The following is a 21,183-nucleotide window of genomic DNA, read 5'->3' as shown; positions in this document are numbered from 1 at the left end:
GTTTTTTATCAGATATAATGTTGCATTTTGCACTTTCCTAACATCCACTAATTCTTGCCAGATTTTCTAACCCTTGATAGGAACACCATTAACTAGGATAACTAGGGGTTCACTTTCTACATTCTCTACTCCAATAGTTTTCAATATGTTTCTTTAAATCTAGAGGTAAATATACAACTCTTCCTTTTAATCCTCACTGTATATCTGTGGGAGGCAATTTACCTGTTTTAGGCTCCATGCGAACAATAGCCTGAAATGAGTGCACACATTGAATCAGAATTGACTCATATGTATTTAAATCTGTCAGTTCTGGAGGAATAGTTACCAGCTCTAGATTATTATGGACAGCTCTAGAAGGCATTTTATTCTGGTCTAATTTGTTATAACAATATTTACAAATACGCTGATCAGAACCCAAATCAAATCAATCCTCTACCAACAAATACGTTGCAAATTCCTTCCACTTATCATTATTTTCTCTTTCACTTTTTAAATATAGATCAACAGGTCAAGTCTGATTTTTATAGTGAGTTTATCGGCAACAAATACAACAATAATTTGGCCTTTCACCGGAAATCAACTTAAACTTTGTAATTTGTTCTTCAAAATTTTTTGTAGTAGTATGTCCCACATTCTCTTCAACACCTTCTTCTATTAATGTATCAGTTTCTGCACTCTCTTGTTCAGGACCAAAGTAACAAAACTCAATTTCATCACAAACCTTCTTGAGATCTAATACTGACCCACGCAAAAGAGCGCTGTTCAACTCATTTAACATCAGTGCTGGACTTTTTGCAAAATACAATCTTCTGGCTAACTTCTGCATTTGATAATGATGTACTGCTAACATTCTGAAATGATGAAAAACACTTTGACATACTTTTCTAGAAAGACAAGCCAAAGAATGACCTCTCAAACCAGTATGTTTTCTCACTCTGCAAGGATCTAGTCCTTGCAACATCTTAATCTTTTGTTTAACACTTTTTTTTACTATACTCTCGTAAGAAATTGCGTAAAACATCAATAGACTACTGTTGTATAGTACAAATACTACTGCAATCCCAAGTATACACTGGGGCTTTAGGACGTCTCCCTAGAACTACTTCAGCTACTAGTTCTTCTACATTTTTAGAAACCATCTTCTCTTTCTCAATAGGACAAAAAAATGTAACCTCAGAAGCTCGACTACTGGTATCAACTGCAAGCAATAAAGTATTGGTCTGAAAATAACTCTCTTCACTAAAGCAAAGCTCTGAACTTGAACTATGCTTCCATTCACCCCAAAAAAAATCACTAACTTTAGTTCTGTTAATTACTCTTTTCTTCTTACTTATGGCCTTCATAAAATGGATTGGTTTATCTAGTGATCAGATTCTTTTTAAAACTAAAATGTTTTTTTTTAAATTCAAAAGCCTTCTCAACAATAATTTCAAATTGTTTTTTCTTTTTATAAAATGATGCTCTTCTTTTGTATTTTTTCAAATTTTTCAACAAATTAAAGACAACTATATTTTAAAACATCTTCTTTCTTATTTCTTTATACTGACTTTGCCTCCTTTTACCGTACATTGTGTCTTTTAAATGTAAATTCCCATTTTTTACATTTTTTCCTTTATATTCTTTTTTCTGGTTGAGGCATTCTTTGTACTTTCCACAATCTGAACACTGTTTCTAGGCTTTGACAGTTTTTAAATAAATTATTTTGTTCTCTTACCGATAGACTTCTTCTTTTTCCCCACATGTTGTTGGTCATCCAATACTTGTTGAATTTTCTTCAAATAATAGTAATTTTTCTGTTGTTTTCTGTTTTCTGTTATTTTTTAGTCATGATAACTTTGTTTTAATGATGATAAACAATATCTGTAAAACGTAAATATATATAAAATTATTATAATGAATCTATAAAATATACTTATCTATGATTAAACAAAACACATTGTACATGGGTACTAATTGAAAAATTAAAACAATGAATATGTTTTTTATAAATGCATACACAGTAAATGAGTACCTAGAGTACTTGTAGTTCACAGCAAAGTGTACCATTGCTTGTGTGAATGCCTGACTCATTCTCCAAGTGCATAAACAGTGAATAGGTTCTCATACTGCTAAGATGTTATCATTAGGATAAGTTTATAAGCACTTATATGTCTGCAGAGATATTAAATAAGAACATGCTTCTGTCAGGATGATTCTTGTACTAGACACAGACTCACAGTGCGATTCCAGAAAGGCAAGACTATTCCCTGGACTTTAGTAGGAGAAACTCAGTAGTCTGGAAGGGGTTAGGGGACCGCATACATTCTACACATTTGACTGTACAAATGCTTATCTGAATGCCTGGCTCATTCTCCAAGTGTATAAACAGTGACTGGGTTCTCATACTGCTAATAGTTATCACCAGGAACAGTTTATACGCATTTATATGTCTGCAGAGAGATTAAATAAGCACATGCTTCTGTCAGGATTATTCCAAGACTGGGCACAGACTCACAGTGTGATTATAGACAAGCAAGACTATTCCCTGGACTTTAGTAGGAGAGACTCAGTAGTATAGAAGGGGTTAGGGGTCTGCATACATTGTGCTCATTTGACTGTTCCACTGCTTGTCTGAATGCCTGACTCATTTTCCAAGTGCACAAACAGTGACTGGGTTCTTATACTGCTAATAGTTATCATCAGGATAAGTTTATAAGCACTTACATATCTGCAGGGAGATTACATAAGCACATGCTTCTGTCAGGATGATTCTAAGACTCGACATAGACTCACAGTGTGATTCAAGACAAGCAAGACTATTCCCTGGACTTTAGTAGGAGAGACTCAGTAGTCTAAAAGGGGTTAGGGGACCGCATACATTGTGCTCATTTGACTGTTCCACTGCTTTTCTGAATTCCTGAGTCATTGTGCAAGTACAGAAACAGTGACTGGGTTCTCATACTGCTAATAGTTATCATAAGGATAAGTTTAAAAGCATTTAAATGTCTGCTGGGAGATTAAATAGGCACATGCTTCTATAAGGATGATTCTAAGACTGGACACAGTCTCACTGTGTGATTCCAGGCAAGCAAGACTATTCCCTGGACTTTAGTAGGAGAGACTCAGTAGTCTGGAAGGGGTTAGGGGACTGCATACATTGATCTCATTTGACTGTTCCACTGCTTTTCTCATTGCCTGACTCATTCCCCAAGTGGATAAACAGTGACTGGGTTCTCATACTGCTAATAGTTATCATCAGGATAGGTTTATAAGCACTTATATGTCAGCAGCGAGATTAAATAAGCACATGATTCTGTCAGGATGATTCTAAGACTGGACACAGACTCACAGTGTGATTCCAGACAGGCAAACCTATTCGGTGGACTTTAGTAGGAGAGACTCTGTAGTCCGGATGGGGTTAAGGGACCGTATACAATGTGCTCATTAGACTATTCCACTGTTTTTCTGAATGTCTAACTCATTCTCCAAGTGCATTAACAGTGACTGGGTTCTCATACTGTTAATAGTTATCATCAGGATAAGTTTATAAGCACTTATATGTCTGCAGAGAGATTAAATAGGCACATGCTTCTGTCAGGATGATTCTCAGACTGGACACAGACTCACAGTGTGATTCCCGACGGGCAAAAATATTTCCTTGACTTTAGTAGGAGAGACTCAGTAGTCTGGAAGGGGTTAGGGGACCACATGCATTGTGCTCATTTGACTGTTCACTGCTTTTCTAAATGCCTGACTCATTCACCAAGTGCATAACAAATGACTGTGCTCTCATACTGCTAATTGGTATTATCAGGATACGTTTATAAGCACGTATATGTCTGCACAGAGATTAAATAAGCACATGCTATTATCAGGATGATTCTAAGACTGGACACAGGCTCACGGTGTGATTCAAGGCAAGCAAGACTATTCCCTGGACTTTAGTAGGAGAGACTCAGTAGTCTGGAAGGGGTTAGGGGACCGCATACATTGTGCTCATTTGACTGTTCCACTGCTTTTCTGAATTCCTGAGTCATTGTGCAAGTATAGAAACAGTGACTGGGTTCTCATACTGCTAATAGTTATCATAAGGATAAGTTTAAAAGCATTTAAATGTCCGCTGAGAGATTAAATAAGCACATGCTTCTATAAGGATGATTCTAAGACTGGACACAGTCTCACTGTGTGATTCCAGGCAAGCAAGACTATTCCCTGGACTTTAGTAGGAGAGACTCAGTTGGGTGGTTGATAGCTTTATTTCGATATTTGGAATATCTTAAAAGCATTTACATAACAAATTTAAAAACAGTGCATCAATAAGAAAAAAAGACTGACATTAAAAACATCCAATGGGGAAGAATAGTAAATTGATCATAATAAGTTAATTAAAAGGAATTAAATTGAAATAGACAGTCTTTTTAAGCGAACCAACCAAGCCCATTTTAAAAACTTAGAGACAGCACAAACAATATTGGGGGCAGTGTCCGTTTGTAAAATCCGTAGGGCCACCAAACAATCTCGAATCCCCAGTTCTCTACAAATTGGTTTAAGCCAACGGGATCTTGGTCGCGCATAGTCCGGGCATTCAAAAAGGAAGTGTGCCACAGTTTCACGTCTGTCAATACATAAGGCACAGTTACATGAAGTCTGGTTAGATACTTTCCATCTAGCAACAAGATCCGCAAGCGGTAGGGTCCCTAATCTAAATTTAATGTAAAGAGCCCGATCCATGGGGACGGTAATAATGTCAAGGTATGGCTCAAGGGCAACAACGTCTTTGATTTCCAAGAAGGCTGCGGTGGATTTGCAGTGTCGCTGGTTGCTAATGAGCCTGGCTGAGACCCATTCCCAATAGAGTTTTTTCAAGGTCTCCTTGGGGGGTGATGAATGAGTAAACCAACAGGAGCCCAAGCCCAGATCCCCAAGCAAATGTTTGATGTCTTTAAGCCATTTGATCTTTTGCCAACCATCTGAATGCATCACCTCCGCCAATCCGTCTGCATAAGATTTAAGTTCAGGGACTCTCCACAGGCGAGCCCACAGCAGGAGTGGTCGAAGGCGTGCCTGATCCTTGATTGCCTTACAACCTGCATCCAGAAGTACTGGGACTGTCGGAGTACTTATCGGAATAGCCAACAAATCCGTAATGAATTTGTTTTCTGCCTTGGTCAGGGAGTCCGTATTGCCCAGGCCCCATAACTCTGCTCCGTAGAGTGATGCAGAAACTGCCCGGGCTTTGTAAATGTCTAGAATCGGAGCTACACAATGTTTCGATGAGTAGTTATACTCCTTTAGCAGTGCTCCCCCCACCCTTTTGAGGCCCAGAGTCAATTTGTTTATGTGGGGGGTCCAACTCAGTGTATCGCTCAAGCGAATTCCCAGGTAGTCAAATTCTGAAACTCTTTCGAGAGCAATCGAGTTCAGAATAGGCGGGCGACCAAGTTTTCGCGGTGGGTGCATGATAAGGTACTTTGTTTTGTCCACATTAATGATGAGTCCTCTTTTTACACAAAAATCCTGGAAGCGGTCTAGAAGCTTTTGTAGACCTTGAGGGGTTTTCGAAATGAGAAGGGTGTCGTCGGCAAACAACAGGGTTGGGATCTTTACGCCACCCAGAGTGGGGGCGTCTGCTGGATCTTCAAGCAGGTGCTCGACCACCCCATTTACATAGAGAGAAAATAGGGTGGGAGCTAAAACACAGCCCTGTCGGACACCCCTCTCAACTGGAATTTTGTCGGTCTTTTCCCCATTTAAACCCCACCTGACCTGGGCATAATTGGCGTTGTGAAGTTTAATAAGAAGGTTTAGAATATAGGGGGGTATTCCAAGACCATACAACACCCTCCAGAGTTCCTCCCTAGGAACCAGGTCAAAGGCAGTCTTTAAGTCTATAAAGGCCAAGTAAAGACTGCCCTTGCCTAGTTCCACCACCTTCCAGTATAGTAACAGGAGTCTGAAGACTTGCTCAATTGTTCCAGTGCCTGAGCGAAAGCCTGCTTGCATCTCAGACAGAATGTGGTTATCATCCACCCATTGGAGGATCCTTCCCAGGATAACTTTCCCCGCCAGCTTCTGTGTGGAGTCTATAAGGCTAATTGGCCTATAGTTCCCGGGGAGGTCCCGGCTGCCCTTTTTAAAAATCGGGACTACCTCTGCCCCTCTCCAGGACTCAGGAACTGTTCCTCCCTCAATAATGGCATTCAAAAGTACAGAGATCAACACCCCCCATTCGACTGGATAGGCTCGAAGGAGGTCCCCGGGTAACCCATCCGGGCCAGCAGCTTTTAATGGCAAGATGGTTTTTATCAGGCTTGTGACCTCCCCTGCAGAAAAGTAATCCAAATCTCTATCCAAGGTGTAGGGGGGGAGAATGAAGGGGTCATTTAACAATCCTTCTGTAGCTGAGTAGAGAGCCTTGAAGTGGTTGGACCACGATTGGGCGGTGATAGTACACGTCCTCAAGGTGTCATCCGGACGGTTCTTACTGCCCACCAGGTCCCAAAACCCTTTCGCATCTCTCCCTCGACTAGCAGCCAAGAGGTCCTGCCAAAAATTGTCCTCCCACTCCTTTTTGGCATGTTTTTGACAGTGGGAGTATAGCCTTCTCGCCTCTCTGGTCCTAATTGGGCATTTGGATTTGGCAGCTTTAACAAGTAGTTTCTTAGCTTCCCTACACTTGGAATTAAACCACCCTTGTCTAGTCCTGGGGCGAGGATTCTTCGTACTAGCACTTCCTCGGACAATAAAAAGATCACTAAGAGCCTGTATCAGGTTTCAAAACCCTGCGGGCACATCCGCCAGCCCTCCCTCAGGACTAGCGAGGTTTTCCAGAGCTGCAGCTACTAGCTGTGTTATGGAAGATGTCTTATCCGCTGAAAGTGATAACTTAGACCACTTTAGCCGTCGGCTACAGTTGGAAACCACAGACATATCTGGGGCGGGGGGGCAGACAATTCTACTCTCTAAGTGATCTAGCCATCTATGGTTCAGGGTGAGAGAGAGGAGATTGTGGTCACTCTCAACAGAAGGTATAATCGCCATGTCCTTTACCAGACTCCAGAGATGGGTGTCGAGAAGGAGATAGTCGATTCTTGATGTGTGGCCTGGCCTATTGTAGGTGTGGGCTCCCTCTTTATCAGAGGTGGTCCTGCCATTAAGAGCCCTCAGGTCAAATTCCATAGTTAAGGAATTGACCTGAAGCACCACATCCGTCCATTTTTTGACTGGGCTGAGATCTAGGGCTGGGATCCCCCATTTATTGTCATCTTCCTCCTGGTCCTGGGTGACTTCAGGGCCAAGCGGTTCGAAAGTACAATTAAAATCACCCGCAACTAGGGTACGGTTCTTGTATGGAGAGGATCGAAGCGAAGCCTCCAGACAAGCAATGGTAGGGGATTCTCTACCCCCTTTGGTACCGCGGGCATATATGTTGAAGATATTGGCAACAACATGCCCCCTGGAGTTTTTAAGTGTAATATTAAGAAGATCATGACAATTGGTGTCATGCTCTTCCACCCTGCAATTCAGTGCGGAGGACACCCAAACAAGGAGGCCGCCCGATGGACGTCCCCTGCCTGACTCGGAATGAATAGCTGGTAGAAAGTGGGTGGAATATCCAGCCTTATGGAGAGGCACTTTACTCCAAGTTTCCCTGAACAGGCAGATGGAGTATTGCTCCACCTGAGCGTTCCAATCTGGCAGGGCCAGCTTCCTGTGCAGACCGGCCACATTCCAGCTGAGAATCCTAATGAGTGGGTCCGCCACAGCCGAAATGTTGCAGGGCTCGACAGGGCCTGGATGGCCCGACTCGCACGCAGAGGGACAAATGGTCACACATTCCCGTGCCGTCATCCCCGACCTAGTCTCCCCTAAATATGCTGGTGCCACCCGGTGATCTAGAGGAGTCGGGGGTTCTTGGGGTTTAGCAATTGGTACAGAGTTGGCGTCAGAGGGCCAGGATGTCTCAGCCTCCTCTGGGGGGTCCATACGTCAGTAGCCCAAATCGCCCCAATTAGGCAATTGTGGAACTGCATGCAGATGTGGAACATTAGTTACTGGGTGCCAAAGGCCATAAGCATAGTTTGGAGTTGGAATCACAGGGAAACAATTTATAGGATTCAGGGCCGGCCGCGGGTAAAAGAATGTCAGATCTACCACCTCAACTCCCGGGCCGGACGTGACCTGTCCTTGACTGGAAATAGCGTGGGCAGCTCTTATGTCCTGAAAGTTAACCACCACACAATCCCCCTCCACTGTTTTCTTCTTATATTCAATCCAACCCACCCTACGCACACCAAGAATCAGGCCATCCACACCCACCGGAAGGGGTCTATTGGCTTTCAACCAGTGGATGACCTTATTCTTTAGGGCCTGGTGCGTTTCCTGCTGATTGTCCTTCAAAGCCGGGACTTTAATAAGAACAGCTACATATGGATGGCACTCAGGTGGGAGGTTGACTGGGGGACATTTGCGTACAACCTTTTCAGGTATAACCGGTAGATTTGGGTTATTAGAAGGATTCGTGGTTGCTTTTGCCTTTGAAACTTGAACTTGGACTGCTCCTTTAGCGGCGGTGGGTAGGGCGGGAGGTAGTTTAGAAATGGATCCTAACCCTCCATTTTGCTGCTTCTTGGGAGCGGAGTTAGGTTTAACTGCTTTCGCTACTGGGGCCTTACTAGCATGGACCTGTACAGCATGGGTGGTAGTGGTCTGTTTACCCGGTTTTGCAGTTGCCATAGGAGCAGGTGTTAGAGCTGAACCGCTGGCTAGTGCAGAAGCGGGTGGAGCCGGTATATGGCCATGAGGAGGGCCTACCGGATTTACTTTCCCTTCACTCCCACTTGCAGTATCGTCTCTAGATTTTGATTGTAATTTAATGAGAGACTTCAGGGAGAAGAAGTTATCCCGGGTGGTCTGTTCAAAGCTATCAAGCCTATCCCCCAGACACTTAACTTGGACAAACAGCGGTGCCAACAGAGCCTTAACCTGATTCTCAAGGTACTCCATGGAAAACCCCTCTTTTGGTGGTGGAAGAGGTGCCATGGACGAGTGCTGGGGCGATGCTGTTTCTAATGTTGAAACCACAGGAGGTATGTTCCCTTGAATTGCTGGCTCTCCTACTTCTGGTTGCATAAGAGTCTTGTGAGGCTGTATCCTTGGGCGCTTATAAAGCGCCGAGTAGCTTCCTTTCCTGGTGCTAATAACCCTTTTCCTTTTCTTAAGGGTGCAAGAAGCTCGTGTCGGGGGCGCTACTTTAGGGCTTATTATAGGAGCCTCATTGGGAAGTTGTAGATTATTGCTAGGGATGCTATCCGTAGATAATATAGGTAGTGAAAGCCTCGGTCCCCTGTCAGCTGGACTATAGCTCCGGGTAGGTGAGTTAGAGATTAAGCTCTCTATCCTATCAATGCCTGCTTCTATTGCTACAATCCGTGGCTCAACCGACACTATCTCTGTTAAGGGAGAAGTAGAGTAGTTTGAGGGTGGAGACAGGGCATGTGCAACTGTTCCCAGGGAGGAGCGTTTGGACGTAAAAAAGTCTAATGAGAGGCGGCGTTCTGTCATCACAATTTCCTTTTTGATGACCGCGGCCACCCTAGTGATGAATTTGTCCATTGTGCCGATTATAGTATTCCCTGTGGCACTTTCTCCCCCACCCCTCAACGCTTTACCAGAGCGGGTTGACATGGTGGACTTCAAGAAATTATAGCACGGGCGTTGGATGTAAGAGGGGTGGCCCAGCCCAGCCTCTGTCTGCCCCTGACGGCCACAGACGGCCCGCCCTCTGCCCGGGCTCCGCCCGGCGCCGTCCGCGCGCGTCCGCGACGCGGAGGGAGCTCTCTCCTTTTCAGCGCCTCCGGTCGCGCTCCGCCGGAAGTGGGCGTGGTTCTGCCTCAGGGCAGGCTGGGAGCTGTAGTTCTTCCCTGTCCGCGGCCGAGTGATGGAAACTACTCGGCGGCGGGTGAACAGACAGCCTCAGGGACCCAGCGCTGCCAGGGAACACAGATGTGCCAAGCAATCCCCTCCGCAATCCTTCAGGTGTTGGAATGCCTCCCGCTCCTCAGTGGGAGCTCTCTCCTTTTCAGCGCCTCCGGGCGGTCGCGCTCCGCCGGAAGTGGGCGTGGTTCTGCCTCAGGGCAGGCTGGGAGCTGTAGTTCTTCCCTGTCCGCGGCCGAGTGATGGAAACTACTCGGCGGCGGGTGAACAGACAGCCTCAGGGATCCAGCGCTGCCAGGGAACACAGATGTGCCAAGCAATCCCCTCCGCAATCCTTCAGGTGTTGGAATGCCTCCCGCTCCTCAGTGGGAGCTCTCTCCTTTTCAGCGCCTCCGGTCGCTCTCCGCCGGAAGTGGGCGTGGTTCTGCCTCAGGGCAGGCTGGGAGAGACTCAGTAGTCTGGAAGGGGTTAGGGGACTGCATACATTGATCTCATTTGACTGTTCCACTGCTTTTCTCATTGCCTGACTCATTCCCCAAGTGGATAAACAGTGACTGGGTTCTCATACTGCTAATAGTTATCATCAGGATAGGTTTATAAGCACTTATATGTCAGCAGCGAGATTAAATAAGCACATGATTCTGTCAGGATGATTCTAAGACTGGACACAGACTCACAGTGTGATTCCAGACAGGCAAAACTATTCGGTGGACTTTAGTAAGAGAGACTCTGTAGTCCGGATGGGGTTAAGGGACCGTATACAATGTGCTCATTAGACTATTCCACTGTTTTTCTGAATGTCTAACTCATTCTCCAAGTGCATCAACAGTGACTGGGTTCTCATACGGTTAATAGTTATCATCAGGATAAGTTTATAAGCATTTATATGTCTGCAGAGAGATTAAATAGGCACATGCTTCTGTCAGGATGATTCTCAGACTGGACACAGACTCACAGTGTGATTCCCGACGGGCAAAAATATTTCCTTGACTTTAGTAGGAGAGACTCAGTAGTCTGGAAGGGGTTAGGGGACCACATGCATTGTGCTCATTTGACTGTTCACTGCTTTTCTAAATGCCTGACTCATTCACCAAGTGCATAACAAATGACTGTGCTCTCATACTGCTAATTGGTATTATCAGGATACGTTTATAAGCACGTATATGTCTGCACAGAGATTAAATAAGCACATGCTACTATCAGGATGATTCTAAGACTGGACACAGGCTCACGGTGTGATTCAAGGCAAGCAAGACTATTCCCTGGACTTTAGTAGGAGAGACTCAGTAGTCTGGAAGGGGTTAGGGGACTGCATACATTGTGCTCATTTAACTGTTCCACTGCTTTTCTGAATGCCTGACTCATTCTCCAAGTGCATAAACAGTGACTGGGTTCTCATACTGCTAATACTTATCATCAGGATACGTTTATAAGCACTTGTATGTCTGCAGAGAGATTAAATAAGCACATGCTTCTGTCAGGATGATTATAAGACTGGACACAGACTCACAGTGTGCTTCAAGAGAAGCAAGACTATTGCCTGGACTTTAGTAGGGGAGACTAAGTAGTCTGGGAGGGGTTAGGGGGCCACATCCATTGTGCTCATTTGACTGTTCCACTACTTTTCTGAATGTCTGAGTCATTGTGCAAGTGCATAAACAGTGACTGGGTTCACATACTGCTAATAGTTATCATCAGGATAAGTTTTGTAAGCACTTAAATGTTTGCAGAGAGATTTAAAAAGCACATGCTTCTGTCAGGATGATTCTAAGACTGGACACAGGCTCACCGTGTGATTTCAAACACGCAAAACTATTCCCTGAACTTTAGTAGGAGAGACTCAATAGTCTGGAAGGGGTAAGGGGACCACATACATTGTGCTCTTTTGACTATTCCACTGCTTTTCTGAATGTCTGAGTCATTGTGCAAGTGCATAAACAGTGACTGGGTTCACATACTGCTAATAGTTAACATCAGGATAAGTTTATAAGAACTTATATGTCTGCTGAGAGATTAAATTAGCACATGCTTCTGTCAGGATGATTCTAAGACTGGACACAGACTCACAGAGTGATTCCAGACAAGCAAGACTATTCCCTGGACTTTAGTAGGAGAGACTCAGTAGTCTGGAAGGGGTTAGGGGACCGCATACATTGTGCACATTTGACTGTACCACTGCGTTTCTGAATGCCTGACTTATTTTCCAAGTGCATAAACAGTGACTGGGTTCTCATACTGCTAATAGTTATCATCAGGATAAGTTTATAAGCACGTATATGTCTGCAGAGAGATTAAATAAGCTTGTGCTTCTGTCAGGATGATTCTAAGACTGGACACATACTCACAGTGTGATTCCAGACAAGCAAGACTATTCCCTGGACTTTAGTAGGAGACCCTTAGAAGTCTGGAATGGGTTAGGGGGCCTCATACATTCTGCCCATTTGACTGTTCCACTACTTTTCTGAATGACTGCCTCATTCTCCAAGTGCATAAACAGTGACTGGGTTCTCATACTGCTAATAGTTATCATCAGGATAAGTTTATAAGCACTTATATGTCTGCTGAGAGATTAAATAAGCACATGCTTCTGTCAGCATGATTCTAAGACTGGACACAGACTCACAGTGTGATTCCAGACAAGCAAGACTATTCCCTGGACTTTAGTAGGAGGGACTCGGTAGTCTGGAAGGGGTTAGGAGACAGCATACATTCTGCTCATTTGACTGTTCCACTGCTTTTCTGAATTCCTGACTCATTCTCCAAGTGCATACACAGTGACTCGGTTCTCATTCTGCCAATAGTTATCATCAGGATAAGTTTATAAGCACATATATGTCTGCAGAGAGATTAAATAATCACATGCTTCTGTCAGGATAATTCAAGACTGGACACCGACTCACAATTTGATTCCACATAGGCAAGAATGAATATTCCCTGGACTTTAGAAGGAGAGACTCAGTAGTCTGGAAGGGGTTAGGTGACCACATACATTGTGCTCATTTCACTGTTCCACTGCTTTTCTGAATGCCTGACTCATTCTCCAAGTGCATAAACAGTGACTGGGTTCTCATACTGCTAATAGTTATCATCAGGATAGGTTTATAAGCACTTATATGTCAGCAGCGAGATTAAATAAGCACATGATTCTGTCAGGATGATTCTAAGACTGGACACAGACTCACAGTGTGATTCCAGACAGGCACACCTATTCGGTGGACTTTAGTAGGAGAGACTCTGTAGTCCGGATGGGGTTAAGGGACCGTATACAATGTGCTCATTAGACTATTCCACTGTTTTTCTGAATGTCTAACTCATTCTCCAAGTGCATTAACAGTGACTGGGTTCTCATACTGTTAATAGTTATCATCAGGATAAGTTTATAAGCACTTATATGTCTGCAGAGAGATTAAATAGGCACATGCTTCTGTCAGGATGATTCTAAGACTGAAACCTATGTTTTTTTGTCAGTGAATTTCAAAGGTTTTTTAAATGCTAATTTGTAACTATAATGTGCCTGAAACCTATGTTTTTTCAGTGAATTTCAATGGTTTTTAGATGCTAATTTCTAACTATGCCTACAAAGGTAGGACATGTGTCGAAAGAGGAACAAAAGCGCAGAAAGAAGCAAGACAAATGCTGAAAGAGTCAACAGAAGTCCAGAAAGACAAACAAAAGTGCAGGAAGAAGCAAGAGATGTGCAGAAAGAACCAACAGACGAGCAGAAAGTCCTCCTGTGCCCCCAAATTTTTATCGACGGGTACTGGTGGTAACTGACTCTGATTAACCAGAACCGGAGCCAGTGCTATGCTAAAAGGCACTTAGAATACAGTAAAAATACCTACATACACTAGGGAACACCATGCGTTGGGGTACCCCTGTGATTAGCATGACTTCCTCTGTATTTGCCATGAGTTAGTGCCTGGGTCATTGCATGAGTACATGGGTACTGAGAGGATGATTAGAGTAATGCAAGAAGAGTGCATGGTGAATTTATAAGTGCTTCGGTTTTGGCTGACTGATTGCATAATAACACACATGTCACATCAGGCCCGACCCCCTCCCTTTACCACTGTGCAAACGCGCCCCCTAGCGGGTTCTAAGTTAGGAGATTAAGTCCCCTTGAATCCTAAGGGTCCCTGGGGGCTAACTAGCCCACCAGGTACCTCCAGTATGTGCCAGGGAGCTGTGTTGCAGAGGGGCGTTCAGAGGCCATGCCCCTTTTTTACACCTCTCTGCAAAGTAACTCTGTGTCACTTACTGGAGGTACCTGGTGGGCTAGCTGACCCCCAGGTACCCTCAGGATTCAAGGGGACTTAATCCCCCAACTTAAAATGCACCACAGGGCATGTTTGCACACTTGTCACATCAGGCCATACCCCCTCCCTGCACCACTGTGCAAACGCACCCCCTGGAGCACTTTAAATTGGGGATTACATCCCCTTGAGTCCTGAGGGTCCCTGGGGGCCAACTAACCCACCAGCTACTTCCAGTAAGCGCCACAGAGCTGCGTTGCAGAGAGGTGTAAAATGGGGCGTGGCCTCTCAACACCTCTCTGTAATGCAGCTGCATGGTGCATACTGGAGGTACCTCATGGGCTAGTTCGCCTCCAGGGACCCTTAGGATTGAAGGAAACTTAATCTCCCAATTCACAGTGTGCCAGGGGGTGCTTTTCCACACTTGCTATGTCAGAACCCGCCTCCTCCCTGCACCGCAGTGCAAACGTGCCGAAATAAAAAATAAATAAAAAAATGTTGGCCTTTGGAGTCCTATTGGGACCCCCTAAGCAGGCCTATGGGGTCAGGGGGTTTCTACTCTGCCCCCTTCTCTTGTTTTATATCTTTGTTTCTCTCTTTTCTGGCGACTCGCTTTTACCGAGCCCTCCTGGTTTGGAGTGTTGGCAGCCAATCACAGTGAAGCTCGTGCACGGGGCTTAGGCTCTGCCCAGATATCGAAACTTTTATTTTTTTCTAATTTCTCAGCAACTACTGAACAAATTTACACCATTTAAAAAAAGGTCGCTTTCTGACCCACGCACTACCTTTGTGCCAAATTTGGGGTAATTCCGTTCAGTAATTTCGGCTGTAGCCTTACACAAAGTTTCCTATGGGAAAATGATTTTTTCACTCTTACTTTTTTAATTTCTCAAAAACTACTTAACAAATTTACCCCATTTTAAAAAAAGGTCACTTTCTGAACCAAGCTCTACCTTTCTGCAAAATTTGGGGTAATTCCGTTCAGCAGTTCTGGCTGTAGCTTCTCGCAAAACTTCCTATGGAAATTAACATTTGAGATCCCCTTTTTTCTCAGCCCCCGCTTGACGAATCACCCCCAAACTTTCAGGATAGGAGCTGACCTAAAAAGTGCAACTTTTTGGTTTGTTTTAATAAAGATTCGCTAAACGACGCTAAAGTTATAAGCAAATCAAAAAATGCTTTTCCTACGAAAACTAGGTTGTAACTAAAACTACCTACTGGCGACAGCCATTAGGTAATATATATGTGTGTGTAGATAGATAGATAGATAGATAGATAGATAGATAGATAGATAGATAGATAGATAGATAGATAGATAGATAGATAGATAGATAGATAGATAGATAGATAGATAGATAGAAAGAAATACAGATATATATAGATGAACATATCACTTAATTCAAATTATTTTCTTGGTTTGTTGATTTTTTTTTGTTCATACAATTTATTAGATATTTACCAAAAAATAGGATAAGCAAATGCCATCCACACCCAACTGAAAAAAGACAAAAGTCTTTTAACGTTCCAGGGACAGAATTACAGCTTTGGATTTGTATTGCATTGATGAAATACCACCCAAGCTAACTTGTTAATTTCTAACTCAACATAGATGATGGCTCTGTACCAATCCTATTCTTTAAAACTCTGCTAGAAAGACAGACATTTGTGGTAAGCAAATCTGGAGTGTTGGTGTTGTTGTACAGCTTTCTATATAAAGGAGCTGATTCCCACCTACGTTTTTGGAAACTTTGATACATACATGAATTAACTGAAAAACACCAAACATTGGGGCCCATTCGGATGGCTGGTGGTTTGTCCCCGTCATCCACACCAGAAAGTCCCCCGCCACATGAGGATGGCTGGGGGGGTCCGCGGCGGACGGGAAGTCCGTCTGCCTCTTTTCCGCCGGTCGACTTATCGACCGGGCGGAAAACATGCATAATATGGTGGCGGTTTCTGCATGCAGTCTTTTCTCTGGGGGCACGTTGCGGTTCCCCAGAGGTTTGGTGGGGTGGGTGTCTGCACTTGACGGGTATCCATGGTACCCCCGACATTTGTATGCACAAGGTGGCAGTCATGTTGTGTATGCAAATGCACAACATGCTGATTTTACATTGCGGTGGGTGCTGCTTGCAGCACCGCCCACCGCAATGTAAACAATGCGGGATACGCCCGCCAGTGTGGCGGGTGCATCGTAATGTGCACAGCGGGACCCCAGCACCCCTGGCGGGCGGCCCGAATACCGTTAAGTCCTCTCGCCGTTGTAATAGTGCCCTTTGTTTGGAAGTAGTCCGGTCTGATGGGGTATGAATAGAGGGCTTCAACACAAAACAAAATATGCTGATAAGTCCCCTAGTTAAGGTATTTATGTATCGGGAAACTATATATATATCTTTACCCGATGTCCACGAACATATATATAGATTCCTTAAAGTGTATGCACACTAGACCCTTAAGACCTCAGTTAAAGGTTGGTGGAGTGCAAACCCCAATGTGAAGAGGCAGGACTCCCATCATGCCAATCTTGTAGTTCCCCTACTTCACTATAGGTGTGGAAATCAGCAGGTGTTGACTTAGGAGCCTCTGTTGGCCTTGTATTTGAAAGCCTTTGACAATTATACCATCCACCACAGGTTTAGGGCTATCCTTCCATTGTGCATTTGTCCTTTTCAGGACTGCCAAGCAAAGCCCGGTTGTCCTGCAGGAAATAATATACATGCCTCTCGGGCGCTGGGAAAATACCCTCAGCGCATCAGGGCAACTTTCTGTTTGCTTTTTTGAAAGCAAACTCCCACTTTCGAAATTTGTTTCTGAAAACAAAAAATGGAGAGTGAGACAAAACAATATGGCATCCGCTCAGTATTCTTTTCTGTGTTGTATGCAGCGACTGCAACTGTGGATTCAAAGACAACAGTAAGTTCAATGACAGGCCGTTCAGAATTCAATAATGTGTTAGTCTGTCCATCACCGGAAGAACAGAGAGTATGGCCTCCATACTGAATGGAGTGACAGATTACACACACATGCTTAATTTTGTGTACTTTCGTTTAGCGTTATTGACATCTTCGCAGAGAAAGTAACATACAAATATCTCCACTTCAGAACTTTAAATGGATTCCTAACCCCTTTTATGATGTGTACAGGTAGAGATATATATCCCGTTGTATTTACCTATTCACTTGACAGATATGAATATTAGTGGGTATGTGAAAAAGGAATTTGACTTAAGTGAGAAAATCGTGGTATTTTTCTTTCAGATGGAAAAGAGTATGATGCGTATGTGTCTTATCTAAAGTATTCAAAGCTTGAGACTGAAGCTGAAACAAAGTTCGCACTGGAAGTTCTATCCCACACACTCGAAGACTATTTTGGATACAAGTTGTGTATATTTGAGAGGGATGTTATGCCTGGCGGAGGTAAGAAAATGCATCCTTCAAAGAAAGTAGCGCAAGACTTTTCTCTGTATTAGTTTGAGGCACTTTTAGATCTGATTCATATGTGAAAGAAGGTGTTGATGATTCAGAGTAGTGTAAAACAGCATTAAAGTTCTTTAATCATAATACCAATATGCAGAGGAAGTTTTAATAGCACATTGGTCATATGCAAATAAATGATATGCGTGTGAAATTAATATTTTAGCAAATACACAGTAGCTCACAATATAAAGACTTATTAAGATGCTTATTCAGGAATCTATTGCTAAACTGTGGTAATAACATCAAGGGTTTCTTGATAGAAAATTGTATGTAATACAACCAAAGCTACAACAAAACATCATCACAAGTAAGAAATAATAAGTTTACAAATCCTACATTAATTTAGTTGTAAGTAATACCACCTGGTAACCAATATTAAACTGAAATGAAGGGATTCAAATGTAGGTATCAGAACTGGAAACAATGAGAAAACATGAATAATGTAGGTCAATAGTACCAGGACCTGTGTACCCTCTGATACTGACTGCCAATGTTAGAAAGGGAGATACAAGCTTGACCTGAGCCAAAGGTTATGGAGGACTAGGTTAGTGGTACCATGTGTGGCCGACCTGTAATGGAGGTAGACCAAGCAAGCCACTGAGCAGAACAATCCAGGTCTTACAGAGATGAACATTAGCATGTCCACCCGTCCCATCAAGGAATTTCAGGCTATGCCGGAGGATGTGCTGATTGAGTCACGCTTCCCATGACAATCTGAACTTGAGTTCTTACTCAAGTTATTGTTGATGAGCCGACTTAAGGGCATCACGGTTTGACAAACCTCAGCATGTGAAGGACATACACAGTGTTGAAGTGTTGTGCCAGAGTTCATGTCTTGTCCTGAAGAGACGCATGGGAAATAGGGTGTGGGTCAAACCACTGGCCCTGAAATAGAGATTGTCTAGGTGTAAAAAAATCACCCAAAAATCAGAATTTGCATTTTACTGCGTAATTTCAAACATTGATTGACTTCCCTACTGTAAATATGTATCACATTTTATTGTTCACTTCACTGCACCCATGACCATTGCACAATCTGCAACAATGTAAATAACATAACACCAATTTGGTAAATAAATACAAGGAGTCATTGTTGGCTTCGAGAAAGACTTTATTGCATTATTGGATTGTAACTTCATGGAGATTCATGAAATAGGCCCATGGAACTCTTGTGTAGATTTTCTGTTGTACCCTGGTTCTGTTAATGGGCTTTAGGGTTTGGTACTGTGTATTTTTTACTTTGACGAGGTTGTATGTGACAACATATTGAGTGCAAGAACATTGACACTCTGGTATGTTGATTGCAGACTATTGTCTTCAGACTTAGGCCCAATTACGAGTTCGGCAGACCAATGGACCGCTGAACCTGTGGTGGCGGTTTGCTGACCGCCAAACTGGCAGTCCGCCCACTTCATTAGCACTGTGGCTATTGGACCATCACAGAACTGCTGCTGCCACCAGGGATCCATGATCCCGGGTGGTGGTGCAGCGGACTATGGCCCTTAATATGCTGGTGGTGCGGCTGCAACATCGCCAAGCATAATAGTAGTTTCCTCGCTGCCACACTTTTAATGGCTGTGTGACCTCCATGAAAAGTGTGGCAGTGATAAAACAAAGTGGGCAGTTCAGGGCTACCCTGTTGCCTCTGTGTTATGGGGTGCATGCAGGGGGGCACATTCTTGCACCACATCTACTTACTTTGACGATATGTTGACACTCAATATTGTTCAGTTGACAAAAGTACTGGTTAATATTTGGCCCTCAATATTCTAGTAGTAAATTAGGTTAGCTAAAGGTAATGTCAGAAATTTGATTACTTATAAAACTCATTGAAGGAGTTTAGATAAAATCCTAAGTTTACATTGAGTTAACCATACTTATTTAGCTACACCTGCAAAATTAGAGTTTGTAAGCCTTTTTCTGACAAAAGAGATACACCAAAATGTTACTCATTACAACACAGTGTTCCTTTGTCTGAACACAATGCAAATGACTTATAGATCCTGTTAGAAATGGGATCTCTGGTTGGCTAAGGCTTGTGCCAAAGCCAGGCAGAGACCACCACTCTAGTCAGGGCAAGGGATTTACACGCCAAAGATAACCCCTGTTCACCCCCTTGGTAGCTTGGCACGAGCAGTCAAGCTTATCCCGGAGGCCATGTGTGAAGCATTTGCACACGCACACAGCAACAACATCCCAGGCACACTACAAAAGGAACTCCACACAAGGTTATATCAAAAATAGCCTTTGTATTCTCATAACACATTAGAAAAGTAATCATACCATATACACTGTGCCAACTGGCACTGGGCAATATTTACATGGGATTGTATACACATGACAGGGCCCACTGGACCACTGTCAGAACCATCACAAAGCAAACTTAGTAAAAGTAAAACAGATCATAAGTGTACAACCAGTAACCACTGGTAATCACTGTACTTAGCATCAGCCTGTAACATAAACTACATTATGCACAATATCACATCAGGCGCAAATTATATTCTGCTCCAACCTCACGAGCATAAACACATTATGCAATCCTCTCATAAGTCTAAACACAGTAGACCCTAACCTCCTAAGCATAACTCACATTAGGGGCATAAATCAAACAGTTAAACATAATCTTACAAGCATAAACCATAATATGCAAAACAACCACATAATCATAAAAACACATTTAGAGGTATAAAACAGGGTGCGTAAACCCTACTACATACATTACATTTCCTAGCATCCTATAACCACATTAGGACCTGGCGCCCTACAAACCTCACGGTCCCCCTGGCCAACTGACCATCTACAAAGGGGCTCAAATGCCCTATTTCCCAAAAGTCAGGGCACGCTGCCAACGTAGCGAAAGTCAAGGGTGCACACTCTGCACAAGCCTAAACGTTGCAGCTGGCACTAAGTGCTGCGCAGCTGTGAATGTCAGGGGCAAAGGAGTGCATCTCACTCCTAACTCAAATGACAAATAAAGAATAACCTAAATGGTGCCCGAGCTGGTGCAGTGTATCCAAGGATAAAAAAAAAGGGGCCCTGGCACATCTGTGCCTACGGGGCCTCACTGGGGCTTTTCTGAAATAATGTTGCCCCTTTAAATATTGCAGTTGCCCACTGTCAAGTGGGGCAACTGTAAAAACATATAGCTATTATTGGAGCAAACACAGGCCCCTCTGGCCCTTAAAACAAATATGCCCCCTTCATTGAAGCCACACGAGGCTCTGAAAATGATCCTTCCCAACGTTGGAGCCACACGGGGCTCTGAAAATAATTATGCCACATTGTTGAAGCACACGGGGAGCTGCAAACAGATAATGCCCCCACGGGGACTTTAAAACCAAATGGTGGCTGCCTGCCCGAGATCAGCCCTCACTCACGGGCTCTTCCTCGCGGCGGGACTCCTCTTTGGCCAGGACAGACCGGCAGCACTCCTCTCACGGCGCAGGGCTTCTCCCCACTCCTGGGAACCCCGCGCTGCCATCTGCAGCCTCAGCCGCCTCGTCTACTTCACCCGTCCCCCCTCCTGGGACCCGGAG

The 21,183-nt window shown here is 43.8% G+C and overlaps 1 protein-coding gene across 3 annotated transcripts in view; it reads left to right on the top strand.

The window, feature by feature from the left end:
- Positions 1-21,183, top strand: part of LOC147698064 (interleukin-18 receptor 1-like) — a 477,649-nt gene that overhangs the window by 437,915 nt on the left and 18,551 nt on the right. For all 3 annotated transcript variants that reach the window (XM_086934734.1, XM_086934735.1, XM_086934733.1), the window contains one exon: positions 17,426-17,584. In XM_086934734.1, coding sequence (XP_086790860.1) covers positions 17,426-17,584 — 159 coding nt within the window. The remainder of the gene's footprint in view (positions 1-17,425; positions 17,585-21,183) is intronic.

The sequence above is a fragment of the Lissotriton vulgaris genome, chromosome 8 (assembly GCF_964263255.1).
Source record: "Lissotriton vulgaris chromosome 8, aLisVul1.2, whole genome shotgun sequence".
Taxonomy (NCBI): domain Eukaryota; kingdom Metazoa; phylum Chordata; class Amphibia; order Caudata; family Salamandridae; genus Lissotriton; species Lissotriton vulgaris.
The sequence above is the reverse complement of the archived record's forward strand: the minus strand, read 5'-3'. Positions and strand labels throughout refer to the sequence as shown.